The sequence below is a fragment of the Rhododendron vialii genome, chromosome 10a (assembly GCF_030253575.1).
Source record: "Rhododendron vialii isolate Sample 1 chromosome 10a, ASM3025357v1".
Lineage (NCBI taxonomy): Eukaryota > Viridiplantae > Streptophyta > Magnoliopsida > Ericales > Ericaceae > Rhododendron > Rhododendron vialii.
Genome location: NC_080566.1, coordinates 3,770,114 through 3,786,733, shown reverse-complemented (window position 1 = coordinate 3,786,733; position 16,620 = coordinate 3,770,114). Strand labels below are relative to the sequence as shown.

The following is a 16,620-nucleotide window of genomic DNA, read 5'->3' as shown; positions in this document are numbered from 1 at the left end:
GCCGAAGCTCTTACTGGGCCAATTAAAGGACCCCAATGTCCTCTGCCAGGCTCGTTACCCATTCGAGATGTCCTGAAGTATCAATTACGAGCGTATAGCTCATACCGGGCCAATTAAAGGACCCCGATGTCCTCTGCCAGGCTCTTTACCCATTCGGGATGTCCTGAATGTTCTCGTCGTGTTCGTAAGTTTCAAAATCCTTTTATTAACACGTTCGTATCGTTCAAATCCAAATTTGATTTATAAAACGACTTTCGTGAAATCAAGTTCAAATGAGCATTAAGGTCATAGATACGTTCAACGAAGTCATTAGGTACGAGTAATCAAGTTAAGGGATCATTCGGGGAGTATTGGAATGGGTTGGAATTGATTGAAAACCAAAACGGTGAAATACAAATCAAAACAGCAAAAGCTGGAGATAAGCAACAGGTATCGATACCAAGGGAAATGGTATCGATACCATTTGGTCCAGAATCATTCCAGACGCAAGGGTATCGATTACAAGGGCCAAAGGTATCGATAACAATAGATTTTCTGGGTTTTGGAGTTCAAAGGTATCGATACCTATGAAAATGGTATCGATAACAACGGGTTTTCTGGGCTTTGTAACGTAAAGGTATCGATAACGATTAGAAAAAGTATCGATAACATAGCTGTTCGAGCAGATTTTCTGCAGATTTCAATGGGTTTCTCAACAACAGCAACCACAACAATATTAACAACGATCAATGGCAAGAATCAAGCTACAAGAAACAAGTCATAAGCATATATCGAAATTTAGAACTCCCTACCTCAAGATTGAAGAACGAATTCAAAGAGTGTATTCAAGCCCTAGCTCCAAACTTTGAAAATGGAAGGATTACGCCTCCACCAAGCTCAAACCGGCGATATACGGACTGAAATATGCGTATGGGTGAAGGATTTGAGGTTGTTTTGTGGGGTTTTTGGTGATTTGGGTGGAGTTTAAGTGGGAGTGAGTGAGAGAGATGAGAGCCGAGAGAGAGAGGAGTCGGGAGAGTGAGAGAGTGGAGAATGGGAAAGTTATTCCCTACACCCTCACAATCTACACACTACACACACATCACACTTTCACCCCCCCCCCCCCCATTGCAACACTTTATCACATTAGCCCCAATTCTTGATATTTCAAATCAATTCCCTCCTTTTATTCCTTATGAAACATTTAAATCAATTTTATAAATTTACGGATCTTTACAAAACAACATGTTTAAATCTGTATTGGCTTGGGCTGAGACAACATATCTAGGAAATAACATGCTTCTGAAAGTGATCACTGAACCAGATTGGCCCATTTTCGCCCCCATATGCACGTGCCTAAATGATTTTGATTTAAGCTCCTTACAAATACAAGCTGAGAGTGTTTTTCTATTCAATGAATCAATGCTGCAAAACAATAAGATACATACTCAATGGTCATAACAATCAAGGCCTCAAAAGAATCGAGGCTCTTTTCAAACTTGGGCACTGATCACTTCATTTGATAGTTGGACAAAGTTCATGTTCCGATTCCAAAGCTGCCGTAGAGAAACTGTACGAAGGGATGAAGCTAGAGCCTTCCTACGAGAAAGAAACTCATGAGACAGACGTAGCATCGTTGGTCGAGATCTGGGCTCAAGACGTAAACATGCAAATGCCATTGTAGCAACTAGAACAATGTCCCCAGCAACCATAGGATTCGTAGGTACCAGAAGGCGAGGATCTAAGACATCAATTATCATCATGTTTTCGCTAGGAGGCGACGTCAAGGACATTAGGAGGTCTCCTGGATGCCTTCCCATGATTGTTTCTAGTGCCACCACTCCAAAGCTATAGACATCGCACTTTTCCGTCACAACCATGGTATAGGCAAGTTCTGCAAAGACACATAGATGGCTTTAAAAATAACCACAAACATTTCCTTGGATAAAACAAAAGTAGTTGTGGGCACGCGCCCCAAAAATGCTCGATTGGGTCCACTTTAAAAGATTGGGCGCGGCCCCTTTTTCGAAGAAAGCGCGGCGAAACGCCTCGATTCAGAGTCGCCACTTGGGTTTTAGCGGTGAAAACATCCAAGGAACCGAACTCGAAAACGTTTGCCATGTTTGTTTGATTTTGAAAAAGGCGTAGACCGGTCCGTTGTCACCTTCAATATCTGAGGTTCGGGAGCCAGTTTACGAGAGGGGAAGGGTTTTATGGCACCTCTCTCGCCCAATCCGGAGATCGGTCTCTACTCAGGCATTTTTATAAAACTTTTGCATTTTTCTCTCATTTGATCATCTTTTTTAGCCAGTTAGGGCGGGGGAGCAGTTAATAGGGATTAAAACGGTAACAAGTTGCAATTTATGTGACAAAATGCTTTATGGATGACTTGCTTGCAATAATAATCATAGATTGAGAACAAGCACCAAGAGCAGTTTGAGTAAGGTGGAGTATGCTGCTCTGAAGGGATGTGAGCAGGTATCGCACCAGTATGCACCGGCCAGGCCACTACATACTAACGCAACCTGCACACGCCACCTCATCGCTGGCGTACTCCACTTACCATGAACTCACAGTCTTTGTTTGCAACCCTCTGGGCTCTGGAATGGACCAGCGCACACCCAAGACAAACCACGCAGTCAATATATCAGCGGTTATATAATTACAAACAGATGAAACGGCTTTAAGCCATGAAAATAAACAGAACACCCCATAAACAGTGTGGGAACCTAAAAGAGGCCAAGACTAAGCTAAGATGCAAGGGTCAGCCACTGGATCTTCGCATAACTGACGTACGCCAATCGTATGAGACCGTACGCCAGTTACACCCCTTACCCAGTGCTTGGCTTTGCATCATCTGGGTTCTGGAACATGACCAGAAAGCATCCCAGAGGCTTTCTAAAACAGATATGGACAAATATTGAATATTACAACTAAACAGTTCTAAATACAAAAAGCAGTAGACTAGTTTTTAGCATGCAATAAGGTGATGAATAGACAGGAAATAATGCATAAAACAAAGATCTGGACCCCATTTCACAACTGGAGTACGCCAGTTCTGGAGGGCTTGGAACTGGAGTACGCCAGTTCCAGACAGACTCCAAACAGATCAAATTTAAAACTGTACGTTCTGCCATGGACCGGCGTACGCGGGCTTATGACCGGCGCACGCCGATTCTAGTCAGAAACGATTTTTTTGTTTTTGAAGCCTTGACAGCGTTAGGGCCAGGACTGGTATTGATTACCAGCCTTGACCCTGTCAGCTCCCCTCAGAGATCAGAACAGGAAAACAGTTCAAAGGTATATACCTTTTGCTTTTGAGTTTGATGGTGTGTTTTGAGCTTGAGCTTGAGGTTTGAGGGATGGAGGATGAATGTTTGGGCTTGGATGATGTATGAAAGGGGCTACTTGCTTACTCTTTCAAGTGGTGGAAGAAGAGAAAGCAAGAAACCAAAGGAGAAAGATAGAGAAAGAGACTTAGGAACTCTTTTTTTGTAACCCCCTTGCAAGGATGAAGAGAGGGGGTTTATATAGGAGAGAGAGGGAGAGAGAGGGGCTAAGGCCAGTCAAAGGGACTGGAGCCTTAGCCCTTAAGCCTTCCTTCTCATTGGATGAGAGGAGAAAGGTGATGGGATGGGTGTAAGAAAATGTCCCCCGGCGGAGAATGCTTTTTCAGTGGATTGGAAGGTTCCCAAGTGCTGTAGACCCCTACCCATGGCTTCTGCATGCTTAAAAACACAAGTTTGACCGGAAGTTTGACTGGCATACTCCAGTTAATAACTGGCGTACTCCAGTTCGGGCTTGGTCAACGGTCAAAGTTGACCGATGACTGACACGTGGCAGAGGACCGATGCACGCCAGTTGATTACCGGCGTATGTAAGTTGGGTTTTGTTGAGGCTTTTTGGTTCTGGTTTAGAGAATTTTGAAAGGATCTGAAAGGGTTTTGGAATGCTCAAAGCTCAAACATACTAACATTTTCGGGGTGTTCCTGATCCATTTCATCATCGGGGAATCAAATACTGTAAGTAAACTAATTTGAAAAGTCCAAAATAGGGTGTCTACAGTAGCACCTGTACCTGGTGCAATATATCCATAAGTCCCTGCAGTAACGGTTTGATTGGATGAATCGGGATGCAACAGTCTTGCAATTCCGAAGTCAGAGACAAAAGCTTCGAGTTGGGAGCTGATCAATTGAATGTTGTTGCTTGATATGTCTCGATGAACAATTGGCGGGGTGCAATCGTGATGCAAATTGGATAAAGCATGTGCCATTGATTCAACGATTTTTACCCTTTGAATCCATCCAATTTCAGAAGCTTCGACATCGAATCTCAGGGCGCAAAACAAGCTTCCTTTTTCCATGTACTCGTACACCAAGAACATGCATTTGTTATGCAAACAAAATCCGTAAAGCTTCACGATGTTCTTGTGTCTTACATTAGTCAACATTTGAACCTCATTCCTAAAAGAATGGTCAAATGTGGGGTCCTCTGCTTCCAACCGATGAAGTTTTTTCAAGGCAACTACTTGGCCACTTGGCAACTGAGCTCTGTACACGCTGCCATATCCGCCTGTTCCAATGCAATATCTGATGTCGAAGTCATTCGTTGCTTTGATGATGTCTTCATATGCAATTCTTCCATCGTAATTCCATATGGAGCAAATATCCCCATGTTTGGTTGCTCTTGCCTGACTTTGGATTTTTTTGGTCTTACAAAAACAAAAGCACACTGCACACCCCAGTAAGGAAAGGAAAATTGCGCTAAGGAGGGAAAGGACAAGAGTAATTATCATTCTTTTGTTTTCTTTGTTTTTTTTATTGACCGTAAAACATGAGGGTAATTTAGCTACATAGCAATCAAAATCATATGGACATGCACCCAATCAAAGATCTATTTGGGACTTGACCGTCCAGACGATTGTATGACAAGTTGAAAAATTTTACTAAACAAAGACAATGCTGGATTTGCCCAACGAGATAATTTTCGGAGAGCCAAGTAATCCAGTTGTGGCAAATACACAAGTCCGTTGGGTATTTTTTCAATCAAGTTATTTCTCTTCGACCCCAAATACTCCAAATTACAGCGTCTTCCTAGCTGCCTTGGTATATGCCCACTAAGCAAATTTTCAGAGAGGTCCAAAAGCGTCAGGTTTTTCAATTTGCAAATACTATCTGGGATATGACCTGTGAGGAGATTTTTATTGAGGTCCAAGTTAGTCAAACATTTAGAATTCCCTATATCTCGAGGAATTGGACCATTGAGTTGATTTGAATGGAGAGACAAATGGTTAAGAGCACTTAATTTTCCAATTGATGGAGGGATTGGACCATTGAGTTGATTTGAATGGAGAGATAAATGGTTAAGAGCACTTAATTTTCCAATAGATGGAGGGATTGGACCATTAAGGATGTTGGAACTCATATCCATCTCTACCAAACTCTTTAGGTTCCCAATTTCTAGAGGGATACAGCCACTGAGGTGATTTGAATGGAGAGACAAATAGGTCAAACTAGATAAATGACCCATAGACAAAGGGATCGAACCATTAAGGATGTTGGAACTCAAATCCAAATCGGTCAAATTCTTTAGGTTTCCTATTTCAGGAGGGATGAAGCCGTTGAGTTTATTTGAATTGAGATCCAAATAGGTCAGATTGGATAAATGGCCAATAGATGAAGGGATTAAACCATTAAGGATGTTGGAACTCATATCCATCACCAGCAAACTTTTTAGGTTCCCTATTTCTAGAGGGATGGAGCCACTGAGTTCATTGGAATAAAGATGCAAATAAGAAAGAGCACTCAAATTTCCAATAGATGAAGGGATTGGACCTGTGATACTAGTCCCCGATAAGCCGAGGTAGACTAATTGGGTGAGGTTTCCCAATTCCGGCGGCAGAACACCTCGAAGATTAGAGTTGAAGGAAAGGTCAAGGTAGGTGAGCTTGGAGAGAGCGACAATTTCACCCGGAACTCCCCCAATTAAGCTAGAGTCGCTGAGATCGATCAAGATATTCAAGATTTGGCAAGGAAGACCAATTCATGTTTGCAAGATTTTCATCATATAAATGATGACCTTCCATCTGAATGACACTTCTTGCGCCATTGCAAGTGATGCCTTCCAAGTGGCAATGATTTGTTGAAGAAAAGTTTCCCCACCAACCGCTATAAAGCAAAGCTTTTGCCTCTGCTGAAGATGAAAACAACGGCGATGATGATTCTGCGGATGATGAAACTAAAACTAAAGCTACCATGCTTATTGCTAGGAGCATAACAGAATAAACAGAAGACGATATGGTATTATTCCACATATTTTGAAGTATGTGTTGTTTTTGTAGCAGCAAAAATATTGAGCAATGAATGCAGGGAACAATGCTCAAGCTAGAAAGAAGCTTTTATAAAATGGTTTTTGGGTCGACTTGTTGACCCGGGCACTTGGAGTCAAGCAAGCCAGAGTCTCTCTCACTTTTTGAGTCCTTAGTCTACCTCTCTAGGCTAGTTTTGGCTTAATAAGTCAAAATAATTTATTTTTTTTATTTTCATTCAATTTTTTGTCATATTTGTTGATTTTGCATTAAGCTTTTGTGACTTATTGATTCATCTTATGAGAGAAATCGGGAAAATAAGAAATTATTATTGGAACTCATAATTTGTTGAATAAAGACCAAAATAAATCATTTTGACTTCAAATCATCTTCTGTTCCAATTGACGAATCTTTCTGTTTTGTAGCAGGAATTTCCACCAGGATCTTTCCATAAAGATAAGCATAGTGTGCCCCATATTGAACGTTGGAAACGCTTAAGAAAATAGGTCTAATATCAAATCAATATAGGTACTGCTGTTCTGGCATATGTAATTCATGTCTAAAATTTTTTGCTTTTTATTTTCCGTAACAGTTTGAACTATTACTCTCGAAACCTTTGAAAACATCGCAAATCGTTAGTTAACGGAATTGAAAAAGAATGTAACAGCTAGATGATGGAATCGAACAAATAATGCTGTATTCATGAGTCCAAAACACTAGATCACTTCAAAGTCATCTGAAAATATGATCATGATGTTATTATCTGATTGATTGCTAGTGTAATATGATTAACAATTGGGTAACTAGTCCACAATCATGATCCTCAAACCCTTCGTCTCGTAGAACTCTTGCAAAGAAGAATATGTTGTAAAAATTAGTTTGATCAAGACAAGTGCATGCATCCGAACAAGTTGCAGTTCGTAGGCCCGTTTCGAATGACTGTTTGATAGAGTGCCACCATTGATTGTGCTCTGTTGATGTCGTGTGTCTGGATTTCGAAAGTGGGCAGAAAGTTATAGGAAAAGTGAGTTTAACATATAGGACCACACATATGATACGCGGTATTTAAGAGAGAGACTTAACTAACTTGAGACGACTGCAGGGGTCAATTGATCACTATTACAAAGAAGGCTAAATTCGTTGCACGTCAAGAAAAACATCCGACGACTTTGGCTTGACTCACTGTTTTTGGATTAAAGAATCAGTGGCCAACATTTTGGAAGCCTTTTGATCTAATAAAATTACAGAATTTTGCATTAGATGAATCATCTCCTTTTATAATGCTTTCACACATCACCAGCTTTTTATGATTCACGTTTCTCTCTCATTTGTGCCCTTAGCAAGTCATCATTCAAGTCAAGGACTACTTTTAGCAATTGGAAGATTTTCAAAATAAAAATGTATGTTGAGAGCGGGTTTTTTTTTTCAAAAGTTGCAACATGTTTTCACGTACATTATGACTTCATGTGAATAGTTATAACACCTATTAATTTAAGGTATGCTTATTAGAAGAGGGTGTGATTATTGTTAGAAAATGATATGAAACGCGGGGGTGCCTCCAAGAGGCATGACTCTTCATAATTGATTGATTTGATTGATTTCATGAAATGGTGCCAACTAAAAGACATGATTCTTTTCAATTAATTTGTCTTCAAAAGACATGACCCATCGTAATGTGAGTTGACTAACATAACCTTTCACATAAAGATGCCTATAAGTCTATAAGTAGGCCATTCGACAAACCATAGTTCCTGTAAGGACCCGTATTTTTCGGATATTATTTAAACGTTTCATAAATATTAGAAATTGAGAAAAATGGGAAATTGATTGAGTTTATTTTATTTGGGGTCAATGTGTTAGAATTGATAATCGAGGGAGTGCAAGTGCGATATTTGTGGGTGTTAGTATAAAAGGGTGTGTATGTGTGTAGGAGATTAAAATTCTCCCATCTTTCTCTTTCCCCTCCCTCTCGGCTCTCCCTCTCTCTCAACACACACACTCTCTCTTTCCCTCTCCAACCCGGACTCAAAACCCATGGTAAATAACCTCCAAACCTTCATCCATTCACGTTGTTGAGCTTGAAATTTCGTGGGTTTCGCTCGGAGGAGGAGATTCGGTTGATTTTGAAGTTTTCGGAGTCTAGGGCTTGATCAATCGCTTGGGTTTCGATCGAATCACTTGAGGTAGGGAATTCTACCTCTCTTTATATGTTTTATGAGTGATTTGATGCATGAATCGTGCTTGTAATGTCGTGTTTAAGTTTGGATTGAAAATTCGTAGTTGCTGCCAGAATTGTCTGTTTTTCCTGGATTCCTACCGGTAGGCCCGTCCTTTCTACCGGTAGAACGTTGTTACTTTACCAGAAAATCGATTCCCTACCGGTAGGAACTTTTCACCTACCGGTAGAACGTTTGAGAAATTTCGTCAACCAGCTCAAACGTATAGCAGCAGCTCAAAAGCTGCTCAACGTATCAACTTCCTACCGGTAGGGATCCCTTACCTACCGGTAGGTCAAGCTGCTCAACGTATTCATCTACCTACCGGTAGAACTTGTTCGCCTACCGGTAGGCCAAGTACAAAGTTGTTTCGTTCAAAATGTTGGCTCTTCTGTTTGCAATTTCTACCGGTAGGACTTTTTTTACCTACCGGTAGTCAAGTGCCGAATTCTTCTCTTCTACCGGTAGGAATTCCTTACCTACCGGTAGGTAAAGCATAAATTTGGAATGTTGGACTAGTTCTACCGGTAATGTTGGACTAGTTCTACCGGTAGGGCTTGCTTGCCTACCGGTAGGAGATTAGGAATTCGAGCTGCTTTCTTGAGCTGCTGCAGTATCTTTCAGCTGCTTCCCTATATCCTTCAACTGGCATGTCGAAGCTTTTTATTGACTCTAATGGGTTTGTTTACGCATCCTTCTAAGTGTTTTGGTGAGTATTACTCGTTTCTCACTTATAGTGGCATTCAATGGGCTAGAGTGAACATGTCTAGGGATTCGACGAGTAGTATTGCAATCCGTTCTCTCTCTTGACTCGTAAAATTCTTAGATTCCTTTAGTACATGCTTTTACGGACTCCGAGTATAGAAACTAGATAATCGGGCATCGTAGAGTCTAGTCGTGGGTTGATATGTGGTGTGTGAAGGTACGGGGTGTACTTAGGGGCACGGTGAGGACGTGTGTGTTGGAGTATATGCAATATGGTAGATTGTTGGTATTATAATACCATGCGATTGATTAAATGGTCTTTGGATTCAATTGAATGAATGGATGTTTGTGAAATGGGAAGCGGAATGAAAGTGAATAACTAATGGACAGAGTATTGTAGGATTTTATGTATGGGCTTAGTACGTCATGTAAGATGCGGGTATGTGAACAAAAGAGGAGGCATAAATGTATACATTTGTGGAATCACGTAATGATTAATTAAAAATTCAGTGGTATAACCATCAAAGGGATGATGAAATTGATTACGAAATGATGCCGATTGTGAAAAGTGTGAAAGGTGACCCAAGTGGTCGTTATTGAGGGAAAAGACTCGGGGTGACCCTGCGCTCGAGGGAACTAGACCCGAGGTGACCCAACTGATTCATATTACTGGAGGAAAAGACTCGGGGTGACCCTACGCTCGAGGGAACTAGACCCGAGGTGACCCTAGTGATTATTGATGGGAAATACCAGATTAAAAGAAAAGAAATGTTTTGCAATAAAGGGATTTAAATGAAGGTCAATGTGGACACGAGAAAAGATTGTACTACCGTATGAAGAATGATAAGATGTTTTGATTTGATGATAGACGAATGTGGAATGACGTGAGTTTAATAATATAACTAGTTAAAGAAGTAAACGGCTAGTGACATTGATGTGAAGTTTAGGACTCTCAGGCGATAATTTGTTGTTTGTTGGTAGTCACTTGTACTATAGGCGTATCCGTCCATACTCATTCATTCTCGGTGTATGATTCATTCTAACTACATATAGCTTGAGCTTAGAATTCTCTACTGGGCTAGTGTAGCTCAACCAAATCTTTCTTTTCAGGTTCTGATGCCGGGCAATAGATTGCATGCATTGTGTACTTGACAGTAAAAGACTTTTGGAAGCTGACATCACTGGTTATTTCTTCATCTTTGTGAAGATCTCATTTCGTTAAAGATGGTTTTGTAAATAACTACTATTGAGTTTTCTTTTGACTAAAGTTGTAATTATCTAAACTTAAGGACTTGTTTGTAAATTAAATAGGTGGGAAACTCCTTTGGGTAACGTATATGATATGCGAGGTTTTTCTTTTATTGAAATGTATTACTTAATTATGTTGAAAATCGAGGGCGTGACAACTTGGTATCAGAGCGTAAGTTTAGAATACCTTGAGACCGTGGGGAGACTTTTGGTCTCATGGGTTCAAAAATTGATGCATCTTTTTACAAAAATCACATGAGTGCTTGCATGAAGAGCCAGTATGTCGATGTGACATTGCATATATATATCTCAATAGAGTAGCGCAAAGTTGTTGACTTCGGTTGGAAAGGTTTGAGACCTGTAGCACATAATTAGGTGGCTAATGTTGATGATCTCATTTCTTATGCTTCCATAGTAGGATGTCTTCGAGACGTGAAAATAGGTGTGGTGAGACCGAGGATCGTGAGCACCAGGGCTATCGTGCATACGGGGAGAATGAAGCGAGCCAATGTACCAGGGATGAAGTGATGTTTCCTGAGATTGTTGAGTGCGGGAAAGGTGTCGAGACACTGGAAGGTGCGCAAGGTGGTGTGAATGTGGGAGAAACTAGGCATCGAGTTGTTAGCACAAGATCATCTTCAGAGGGTGTTGAGGGTTCAGGAAGGAAGAAACCTAGAGTATCAGATCACTTTATTCAGGACCAGCAGGGCTTTAAGCCACCTCTTTATATCGGGACTCCAAGAGCTCTTCTCAAGTGTCAGACTGTGTGTTATCGATGTCGTCAGTTTGGTCATATTCGTTCTCAATGTCCATGGCGTGGGGGATCTTGTTATACTTGCGGTGAACGTGGCCACATGGCAAGGAATTGTCCTCAGGGATTGGGCGTACATGGTGAGTCTAGCTCAATGCAGCAGGATACACATACGTCGAAACAACAGATGCAGTTCCGCCACTAAACTACCACTTCGTACTATTCTCTAGCTCTTAGAAGCGTCACTTGTTTGAGGTATCATTTATTCCTAGTTGTTCTACTCATTCTCTACAATACTTTTGATTTGGAAGCATTTCACTCATTGAGAATCCTATTCTTGTCCATGTTTGGAATAGAAATAAGAAATCTTAGTCCCCGCGTGTTGAGAAATATCGATAGATCATATTTGCCGAGATTAGAGGTTAATCATTCCATATTGAAGTGTTGTCCTTGACCTCTTTAAATTGCTTATATCGAGATTTGATTTGATTTGGACAAGGATTGGTTGTATCCATGATGATTGGTGACATCTCAAATGTGATTTTTGAAGAGTTGTTTCTTTTTTTACCATCTTTCATTGGCCAAGCTAAATATTGTTAGAACTGTATCGTAATTTATTCTTCCGTGAAATCCAGTGGGTGGATGACCCGTTATAATTCTCAGTATTTGAGTCAATTGTCATGCGATCCCTTCCTAGCTTTTCTTGGGCATATTTAAATTCTTGTAGCGAAGTATCTTATGACACTGTTGCTATCAAATTTGACAAATGTTCCTCGTTCCCTATTCAAGGTCTTATTTTGACATTACCCTGCTTGAGATAAATTTTCATTGGTCAGTTTGGATTTCCTTGATGCGATTATCATTTTCGTCGTTTGCTTGTAATCGTTGTTCCATATGAGTATTTAATTTGCAACATCAATCTATTGAACCCAACCTTTGGCTATGTACCGTATGAAATACAAATTTGTTAGCATTATCAAAATTTAGACCCTGTTCCCATTATTGCCTGCTTGGGCCATCATCCATTGTGGTCCCATGACTAAGAAGTCATATGATTTGAACTCATATCCGCTTTGTATCTATTTGTTTGCCCTTACCTATTTGGTTGGTTTGAATTTCCATTGTTGGAGTCAAATCTTGTGGTGACATATCTATTGATGTCTATTCATTGACACCGTTCAATATAAATTCAATTGTGGAACTTACTTTCAGTGGTATTTTACTCTGTCGTGGTTCCTCGATTCTGGAGGCACATGATTCATCTTGTGATGCTTAGTCTCAAATTGTTGAAAGTTCTACTCATTTCTAGTATGGGAAATTTCCTATTTTGGATTAATTGGTTTGCGGGAGATCAGTCTCATTACCTGGTACTTATTCATAATATCGAAATCTTTCGTTTGAAAAATGTTATCCGTTGACTCCTCTAACTTGTAGAGCAATAAGAGAGTTATGATCTGTCACTTCAAATTTCGTGAGTTGGCATAAATAGGTACTTCGAGTTTGTTGCCGAACCACCGTAAAGATTCAGGTGCTCTCTAAATTTCAGATGCCCTATTGCCGTTCTTCAAATTCTTGATTAATGCTGCTTGAGTTTTGTAGCTTATTCGTTTCGTTTGAGATGACAAATCGAATCCTTCTCGTAATATAGAATGACCCAACCTAGAGTGAAAATTTGGTGCGGCTTTTAGAAGAATTGGCTTGTGTTATGGACCCGCTAAAATAATTAATTCGATTCGCCAACGATATTTGGAAGCTCGAGGGAGAATGACCGAAAAGAGAAAGGTAAAGATCGTCAGAGATTGCTAACTGCGGAGGGCCGACCAAAGGATTGTGTTGACCGTTGTCGTCATCCAACGTTATTAGAAGAAGGGACATGTGTTTGACAAATCATCACTGCGTTGGAGTTTGTCTCGTTTTGGGCAGAAAGGAAGCGTTCGCCGTTAGAAGGATAGTTTAAGTGTCGGACACTATGTGCGTATTTTGGGATACCCAGGCGACAACCGGTGAAATCCACTTGGAAGAGGCGCTTGATCACCGCCCATTCTAGATGGAAGTCTCGGAAAGTCAATTGGATTATCTGGTTATACTTAGGAGGTAAGATCTCTATGGTGAGATAGATAATTGTGTATAGGATTTGTATAATAAAGAAAAGTTTAGAAACTGTGAACCGTTTGACGTTGCCGCCTAACTTTTTCAAAATATATGACGCATTATGTATACGGAGATTGAGGAGGTATGAAATAAATCCATTGCATGTGTTAGAGAGGTCCGAAATTGAATTAGGAGCTCAAGTGTCCTATGATGAGAAACCGATGCGTACCTTAGACTCGCGTAGTCCATTGTTGAAAGGTAAGCCGATGTCGTTAGTGCATGGTTACGTGGAAATGGGGGTACGAAGTTCGAAAGATATACGCGTGTTTGTTGTGGTCTGCTTGATATGAATCTAGACGTAGACTTCGATAATTATTGAATTGTTATGTGATGGATAGTGCTATGGTTCGAGTATGTTGATATGTTATTTGGCATGGCTGGATTAGTTTTAGCAAATTTCGAGGACGAAATTTCTTTAAGGAGGGTAGGGTGTAAGGACCCGTATTTTTCGGATATTATTTAAACGTTTCATAAATATTAGAAATTGAGAAAAATGGGAAATTGATTGAGTTTATTTTATTTGGGGTCAATGTGTTAGAATTGATAATCGAGGGAGTGCAAGTGCGATATTTGTGGGTGTTAGTATAAAAGGGTGTGTATGTGTGTAGGAGATTAAAAGTCTCCCATCTTTCTCTTTCCCCTCCCTCTCGGATCTCCCTCTCTCTCAACACACACACTCTCTCTTTCCCTCTCCAACCCGGACTCAAAACCCATGGTAAATAACCTCCAAACCTTCATCCATTCACGTTGTTGAGCTTGAAATTTCGTGGGTTTCGCTCGGAGGAGGAGATTAGGTTGATTTTGAAGTTTTCGGAGTCTAGGGCTTGATCAATCGCTTGGGTTTCGATCGAATCACTTGAGGTAGGGAATTCTACCTCTCTTTATATGTTTTATGAGTGATTTGATGCATGAATCGTGCTTGTAATGTCGTGTTTAAGTTTGGATTGAAAATTCGTAGTTGCTGCCAGAATTGTCTGTTTTTCCTGGATTCCTACCGGTAGGCCCGTCCTTTCTACCGGTAGAACGTTGTTACTTTACCAGAAAATCGATTCCCTACCGGTAGGAACTTTTCACCTACCGGTAGAACGTTTGAGAAATTTCGTCAACCAGCTCAAACGTATAGCAGCAGCTCAAAAGCTGCTCAACGTATCAACTTCCTACCGGTAGGGATCCCTTACCTACCGGTAGGTCAAGCTGCTCAACGTATTCATCTACCTACCGGTAGAACTTGTTCGCCTACAGGTAGGCCAAGTACAAAGTTGTTTCGTTCAAAATGTTGGCTCTTCTGTTTGCAATTTCTACCGGTAGGACTTTTTTTACCTACCGGTAGTCAAGTGCCGAATTCTTCTCTTCTACCGATAGGAATTCCTTACCTACCGGTAGGTAAAGCATAAATTTGGAATGTTGGACTAGTTCTACCGGTAATGTTGGACTACCGGTAGATTCCTTACCTACCGGTAGGTAAAGCATAAATTTGGAATGTTGGACTAGTTCTACCGGTAATGTTGGACTAGTTCTACCGGTAGGGCTTGCTTGCCTACCGGTAGGAGATTAGGAATTCGAGCTGCTTTCTTGAGCTGCTTTCTTGAGCTGCTGCAGTATCTTTCAGCTGCTTCCCTATATCCTTCAACTCGCATGTCGAAGCTTTTTATTGACTCTAATGGGTTTGTTTACGCATCCTTCTAAGTGTTTTGGTGAGTATTACTCGTTTCTCACTTAGAGTGGCATTCAATGGGCTAGAGTGAACATGTCTAGGGATTCGACGAGTAGTATTGCAATCCGTTCTCTCTCTTGACTCGTAAAATTCTTAGATTCCTTTAGTACATGCTTTTACGGACTCCGAGTATAGAAACTAGATAATCGGGCATCGTAGAGTCTAGTCGTGGGTTGATATGTGGTGTGTGAAGGTACGGGGTGTACTTAGGGGCACGGTGAGGACGTGTGTGTTGGAGTATATGCAATATGGTAGATTGTTGGTATTATAATACCATGCGATTGATTAAATGGTCTTTGGATTCAATTGAATGAATGGATGTTTGTGAAATGGGAAGCGGAATGAAAGTGAATAACTAATGGACAGAGTATTGTAGGATTTTATGTATGGGCTTAGTACGTCATGTAAGATGCGGGTATGTGAACAAAAGAGGAGGCATAAATGTATACATTTGTGGAATCACGTAATGATTAATTAAAAATTCAGTGGTATAACCATTAAAGGGATGATGAAATTGATTACGAAATGATGCCGATTGTGAAAAGTGTGAAAGGTGACCCAAGTGGTCGTTATTGAGGGAAAAGACTCGGGGTGACCCTGCGCTCGAGGGAACTAGACCCGAGGTGACCCAACTGATTCATATTACTGGAGGAAAAGACTCGGGGTGACCCTACGCTCGAGGGAACTAGACCCGAGGTGACCCCAACTGATTATTATTGTTAAGGGAAAAGACTCGGGGTGACCCTGCGCTCGAGGGAACTAGACCCGAGGTGACCCTAGTGATTATTGATGGGAAATACCGGATTAAAAGAAAAGAAATGTTTTGCAATAAAGGGATTTAAATGAAGGTCAATGTGGACACGAGAAAAGATTGTACTACCGTATGAAGAATGATAAGATGTTTTGATTTGATGATAGACGAATGTGGAATGACGTGAGTTTAATAATATAACTAGTTAAAGAAGTAAATGGCTAGTGACATTGATGTGAAGTTTAGGACTCTCAGGCGATAATTTGTTGTTTGTTGGTAGTCACTTGTACTATAGGCGTATCCGTCCATACTCATTCATTCTCGGTGTATGATTCATTCTAACTACATATAGCTTGAGCTTAGAATTCTCTACTGGGCTAGTGTAGCTCAACCAAATCTTTCTTTTCAGGTTCTGATGCCGGGCAATAGATTGCATGCATTGTGTACTTGACAGTAAAAGACTTTTGGAAGCTGACATCACTGGTTATTTCTTCATCTTTGTGAAGATCTCATTTCGTTAAAGATGGTTTTGTAAATAACTACTATTGAGTTTTCTTTTGACTAAAGTTGTAATTATCTAAACTTAAGGACTTGTTTGTAAATTAAATAAGTGGGAAACTCCTTTGGGTAACGTATATGATATGCGAGGTTTTTCTTTTATTGAAATGTATTACTTAATTATGTTGAAAATCGAGGGCATGACAGTTCCAGAAACTCTCTCTCTAATTAGTTGTTTTCTCTGTTGTTATTCCGTTATTCTGCAGAAAAATGATTAACAGTTTTTGGTTCTATTGATTC

The 16,620-nt window shown here is 40.5% G+C and overlaps 1 protein-coding gene across 1 annotated transcript in view; it reads right to left on the bottom strand.

The window, feature by feature from the left end:
- Positions 1-1,332: 1,332 nt before the first annotated feature.
- Positions 1,333-16,620, bottom strand: part of LOC131302755 (probable leucine-rich repeat receptor-like protein kinase At1g35710) — a 51,100-nt gene continuing 35,812 nt past the window's right edge. Inside the window, exons 2-4 of the mRNA XM_058329559.1 lie at positions 4,881-5,813; positions 4,057-4,827; positions 1,333-1,873 (exon numbers count right to left, since the gene is read on the bottom strand). Coding sequence (XP_058185542.1) covers positions 1,473-1,873; positions 4,057-4,827; positions 4,881-5,813 — 2,105 coding nt within the window. The 3' untranslated portion in view covers positions 1,333-1,472. The remainder of the gene's footprint in view (positions 1,874-4,056; positions 4,828-4,880; positions 5,814-16,620) is intronic.